This window comes from Antrostomus carolinensis, unplaced genomic scaffold (genome assembly GCF_000700745.2).
Source record: "Antrostomus carolinensis isolate BGI_N321 unplaced genomic scaffold, ASM70074v2 scaffold6284, whole genome shotgun sequence".
Taxonomy (NCBI): Eukaryota; Metazoa; Chordata; class Aves; order Caprimulgiformes; family Caprimulgidae; genus Antrostomus; species Antrostomus carolinensis.
The window spans coordinates 1-6,264 of NW_010308581.1; the positions used below are offsets into that span (position 1 = coordinate 1).

Consider the following 6,264-nt stretch of genomic DNA (forward strand, 5'->3'; position numbering starts at 1 on the left):
CTTCCAGCCCCTACGATTCTGTGATTCTGTGCTTTGGAGCTGATTTGCCTAAAATTTTACTATTTTAGTTCTCTTTTTAAACTTGGACACCAAGTCTCTTTTCTGGTGTAAGCAATTTTTCTTGCTGTCTGCAGGTTTTTCGAAGTCTATAAAAATTTCGAGATTTGTTAGTTGAAGAATTTCAAGATGAGTTTATGAGACCCAGCTTATATCAAAATAGCTGTTATTTAAGTGCTCTCCAACAGTGTTTCAATGTATTCCAATCAGCTTTCTCACCCTTTTTTTCATGTGTGCCAGTCCTGTCTGATGAAAATGCCTGGACTCTGCCTAAGTGAGTCAAAAACACGATTCAACACTCAATCTTTTTCTTTTTTTTTTTTTAATCGCTTTTCTTCTTTCCCCCCAAAGGCAAACTTGAAGTTTCCTGTGACAACCTACAGCATACTACAGTACCTTTAACACAGCCTGCCATATACATAGAAAACAAAGATCCAATCCCTGAAGAGCAGGTAAAAAAAAAAAAAATAGAACCATTTAAAATAATAATTGGGGCCTGTTTGCTGTATCCATTCCTTTTGCAGTTACATGTGCAGCGACCTTGTCTTACCAAGACAGATCAAGTAGGTAGTCAGTGCCATTTCATAGTTGGACTTAAAATTACATATATTCCTTTTGCTATTTCATGGGTATTCACTATCCTAGAAAAAAGAGCACTAGCATTCACTTCTCATATATATTATTAGAAATAAGCGACAAAAGGAGACAGCAACACAGAGTAATATAGAGAAAAAAAATGGTAACACAGCTGCAAAAGGGACAAGCTCCAGAACAAACCAGCCGGTCTTCCGTTTGAGTAATCTCTGCGTTTTTGGATACCTAAAGCAGGAGTGTGACACTGAACAGTTTTACGTTGTCTATAAATACCTAAAGTGCAGGGGTCAAATGGATGGGGCCAGGCTCTTTTTGGTGCTGCCCGGTGACGGGACAAGGGGCAATGGGCACAAACTGGAACACTGGAAGTTCCACACAAATTTAAGGAAAAACTTTACTGTAAAGGTGACGGAGCACTAGAGCAGGCTGCCCAGAGAGGTTGTGGAGTCTCCATCCCTGGAGATGTTCAGAACCCACCTGGACACTTTCCTGTGTAACCTGGTGTAGGGCACCTGCTTTGGCAGAGGGGTTGGACTAGGTGATCTCCTGAGGTCCCTTCCAGTCCCTGCAATTCTGTAATTCTTTGTGTGATGGTCAGGCTGTCTTGAAGAGAGGCTGGACTCCTCCATCCCAGAACTGAGTGGCAGATGCATTCAGAAAGCAGATTGAACACTCATGCTCTGCTCTGTCCCTCCCTCACCTTCTCCCAGGCCTACCCCACATGTATTCTCTCTACATTTTTTACATATCAAAGAGCTGGGACTAACAACTTCACTGGCTGTCTGTTATAAATGGAGCTCTGTTTTTTCACGCTTGTAAGCCAGTGTAGTTAAAATCAGAGGAGGAGTTCGCTATCCTCAACAGTAAGGATCTACATAAGTTAAATTACAAAGATGCCTGACTGAGGGAGAATTGCTTTTCTTATGGTGTAAATTGAAATTAAAAAAGAAACCCTCATTGGCATTGCTTATTTCCACCTGTAATTATAGGGAAATGGATTCCTGTTTTCAAGATGTATCACTTGATCATACTCGTGTATGAAAGTAAATCTTGGGTGACTGCAATAATGTTAACTTGAAATGAGTGGACTTGCTCCAAAATTACACAAATAGTATAACTGAGAGCAGTGTCAGATCCACTGGCTCTGCTCAAACAGGGCTCCATCCTTTTACTGTGGCTGGCTTCTGTTGAGATCACTTGATCATGCATCAGCTTGTAGGACAGGGTCTACACTGGTGGTGAAGATCAAATTTTTTTTTCTTTCTTTCTTTCTTTAGGAATTGGAAGCATATGTTGATTATTCAGATACGGAGAATGAATACAAAAGGGAAGATTTTTACTGTTTTTCCCAGGAAGAAAGACAGAGACAAGAACGAGAGAGACAGGAATCTAAGAGAGTGCTACAAGAACTGAAATCTGTACTGGGATTTAAAGCTTCAGAAATAGAAAGACAGAAATGGAAACAGCTGCTATTCAGCGACCATGGTAAGCATTGCTTTTGGAAATTAATTTCTTTCTAAGAAAGGGTAAGTGTCTTGTTTGCCATCAGCTTCTGACTATGTTAGAATTCTTAGAATTATTACTTGTAGCAATCATTTTACTATATATTGAAAACAACTCAGAGAAATGAGAATGTGGCTCTTAAAAAAATTTTGAGCTAAAATATTAAACACACAAACTATTAAGACAGCATAAAGAGAACTGTCAGGCCCATGCAAACTGAACTGGCTTTCTCTCATGGCTTTCCAGTAACTATTAATTTTAATCAGAGTGCATAAATAAATTACTTCTCAGAATTTAAAGAAACCATCAGAAATTATCCCAGACTTGAAAAATACATAGGTTAAAGAGCTAGGCTTTGAAATATAACAGGGTCATAAAAGAGTAAGACTGGTTTTTGTTTCAGTGAGAGAGTGAGTATACAGAATACGATTTCAAACATTAAAAAAAACCAACAAAAAACAAAACAAACCCTAACAAGAAGAGTTCTTTCAAATTAGCCTTTACTAACTCTGAGGACTGCTGGGTAGCTCCATCCACTTGCACTTCAAGGCAGGAATATGAAAATTTCTCTTGCCTCAACAAGACAGTCTGTGTCTGTTCCAGAAATAAGACCGGATACAACTTGATTCTTTTCACTGCTTGAGCTGTTTGATTTATTATTTTTAAAATTGACAATAGTTTGTCTTTTTCCTTTTTTCTCATTTTCATCCCTTCCTCTTAAAAACAGGTTAGGAAAAGCCTTCTAAAAAATTTCATGTTCTATATTAAGAAAAACAACCGTCGGGTCTGGCAGTTTATCCAAGGATTCTGCCTCTGCCAGTGTTTGCCAGAAAAACAGACTATGGATTCCGTCCGTCAACACTTTAGTAGGAGCACACAGTAACGTAACAGACCATACCTATTCACGAGACTGTTTCTTTTGACATTAAACCCACAAAAGTATCTGTTCTTCACAACTTTCCTCTTTATGTCCATTTAGCTACAACTATAGTAAAATAAATCACTTGGCCATTGGTATTGACTTCTCTTCTAGTTGAGTTAAAAAAATTAAAACATCGGATTGCATCAGAGTCTGCTCCAGAGTAGGATTTCTGTATTATCGCTCTGGTGTTAGATGCAACACCGCACAACTCTTCACATAAATGTCTTCAAGTCTTCCTTTCTTCCCTGTTGAAGGGAGAAGGAAGGAATCCTACCACCAATTCAAGTCTTGACAGATCTAGGGACTAATGCAGAAAGAGTTCTTGCCAGGAGAGCTTGCATAGGATACTTCCTTATCTAAGTTAGCAGCTGATACCTGTCCACATCGGTATATCCTCAGGCCATTTGTGGCCGTAGCTGGAAAGAGTCAGCTGAATTCTGTAATCTTCAGTAACTGTTCACCTGAAAGCCTTTGTGGCTCATGTTGGTTCCTTTCCTTTCCATGTATAGATATTACATTGGTTTAGGATTAGAGATTCAGTGGTGGGGAGGGAGGAAAGTCTGATTTCCTCCAGTTGCGTAGGACTAATCATTGATTACTTCCATTCTGTACAAAACTGGAAAACATGAGGGTGGTTCATGAAAGTAATTATTAGTATCTCCTTTTGGCTCAAAGACTGTGTGTGTGTAATCTAAAAGACTGATATGGACAGCAGACATAACATCTACTGGTTATAAGGAATTTCTTCATTATTTCTTCAAAGGAAACACGAGTCAGTTAAATGTGACATAAGGGACCATGACATATTACTGCTGCAGACTTTATCCATACGCATGGTCATTCCTTAAAGAAATGTTTTTGTGAGCTGTGCTTTCCATATCTGTTGTTGGCTTTATCTTGAAGATTTAAACTCAGAAAGGCTCATATTCTTGTCTCCATTGGCCCAAGACAATGGATGGCCATGACAGGACATGTTTTCATGGCCCTCTTAAATCTTGCTTTTAGAGTATGATCATACTTCAGAAATCCTGCGTTCTCTTAACTTGTGATTATTGTGAAAAAAACATCTTGAAAGATTCAAAGGCTTAAATCTGTTAGTCAGTGCACCTCGCTAGCAAGCCATTCTGATTTGTTAGGGCTTTTGTTTCGTTGATGGAGGGACTACTGAGGGTTTCCACATAAAAGAGGTCAGCTCCAAACAAATTGATATGTCTATAAAGAACACAGCATGAAGTCAACTGGAGACGATAGGTTGGATTCCAGAAGAAAAATATCACCTTAGCAGAGCACCAGAATAAAGTAAATTTGCCCAGGCCCAGCACCACAGTAATACTGCCTACAGTCTGGGCAGTAGGTGATTTATGGCAGTACAGGTGAGCTTATATTTTTGGTCTTTTGGCATCCTGTTGAGCCAGTAAAACGGAAGTGCTTTAGAAGAGGTCTGTGAAGTTGCTTCATTTTCATTGTCAAACATTATAAACCAACTTCCTTCTCATGCAAAATCACTCCTAGCCTTTCTTCTCCTTTCTCCTTCCTTCTGTCAGGGGTTGCATTGTACCCAGCTGCTTTCCCTTCTCCCACCTTGTCCATACAACAGTTATTATACACCTTTTCCTCAGATTTGGAAAGCTACACTCTGAGAATTTATGAATTCTGCCTTGCTTATTAACTAATCAGTTCAGCAAATTGGCCAGCTACCAGTCTGAAGTATCTGTATTTTTCAAGAAATTTTGGCTTTGGAACTATTCTTCAGAGGAAGTAGGCAACAAGTTTGCTCTCAAATGATAAGATTACTGTGCATATTCCTGCCTCTTCAAGCAAATGAGCAGAATTAAGCAGCAGCATGTTTTTTTACAGGATGGGGAAAGAACCACCCTGTTAACAATTGAGAAGAGTCTGGTACAGCGCTACTTTGGTATATAAGGTTTTAAAACAAATAAAACAATACAAATCCAAAGCCACAGTCTTTCAGTGTGCTAATGACAATAATTATCAATGTGACAGCCATAACAATGTGCCTGCCTTCAGCTAGCTAAAGTAAACATTACTGAAATAGGATGCAGTGAAAAAAATCCTAATACCGTAAATTTTGTTTCCCATGAAAAGTTTGTGTATTTCCCAGAGTTATTTTCATCTCTGCTTACAGGGGTAAAGTCAGAATGGAATTAGAAAGGGAAATGCTACTGGGGAATCTGCTGTTGCCGCTCTCATTTATGTTCGTGCTGCTACTCTAATGGAGCTACTTCAGTTTAGGGAATCTGGTACTTGGAAATGGACATTATATCGTTTTCTTAAAAAGAAAGACGTCTGTTCGTCAAGAAATGATCGTACCGAGTTACACTAACCCTTAACACTGGGAGGAGAGACTTCCTGGCAAGCATCCCGTTGCTGGCAATGGGACTCGCTGCTGCTACTAACTTCAAGAGAGGCTAAATTAAACCACACTTTATTTGTGAGGACACCTTACCTGGCTGTATGAATATGTGTTGTATTTATATGTTGTGGTGTGTGAGATCAGATATTGCCTATACTTTTTCATGTACCAGCTATCTTTATTGGATTAGGTAAACTGTTGTTTAAAACCAAGACAGTTCGAATCTGTATACAGTGCAGTAGTTTTACTTGGTTTTACTTTAACATTGAATGCATCATCTGTGTTTGCTGCTGGTTTTAAACATCATCACTTTTGTGCTGTCTCTTTAGTCACAGATTTTAAGGAGTAGTCAAAACAAGCAGCTATCACATTTCACTTCAGCTTTGTGATTAGAAAACACTGCTTTATCTTAAGTTTTGTTTGTGGTTTTTGTTTCTGTTGGTTTGGGGTTTTTTTAAGTCATTTTGACCCTTACAATCTTGCATCTTTTCAGACACAAATAAATTATTTATATATAGCAGCTTGCTTTTAGTTATCATTTAATTTTTTTCCCCCCTTTTTAAGCTGCAGTGAAACCCTTGTCTCCTGTAGATCCACTGAAACTACTAAATAATTTGGAATCGCATATGAATTCAGATGCAGAAAAGCAGGACTGCAGCCAAAGCTGTGATAAATCTGAAGAAAAAGACTCAAATCCAAAAGTGAATGCTGCTGATAAAAGCAGGACAGAATATTTGTATGAAGACCCTGGGATGGAGAAAAACAAAGGCAGCACTACTGATGAAGGTGTTTCTACAGGGGCTGAAGAAAGAGT

At 38.7% G+C, this 6,264-nt stretch overlaps 1 protein-coding gene across 1 annotated transcript in view; it reads left to right on the forward strand.

Moving 5' to 3' along the window:
* Positions 1-408: 408 nt before the first annotated feature.
* LOC104523273 (vezatin-like) overlaps positions 409-6,264 on the forward strand; it is a gene marked incomplete at its 5' end in the record, with an annotated part of 6,434 nt that continues 578 nt past the window's right edge. The window contains 3 exons of the mRNA XM_010165807.2: positions 409-509; positions 1,929-2,136; positions 6,015-6,264. The exon at positions 6,015-6,264 is cut by the window's right edge and continues 578 nt beyond it. Coding sequence (XP_010164109.1) covers positions 409-509; positions 1,929-2,136; positions 6,015-6,264 — 559 coding nt within the window. The remainder of the gene's footprint in view (positions 510-1,928; positions 2,137-6,014) is intronic.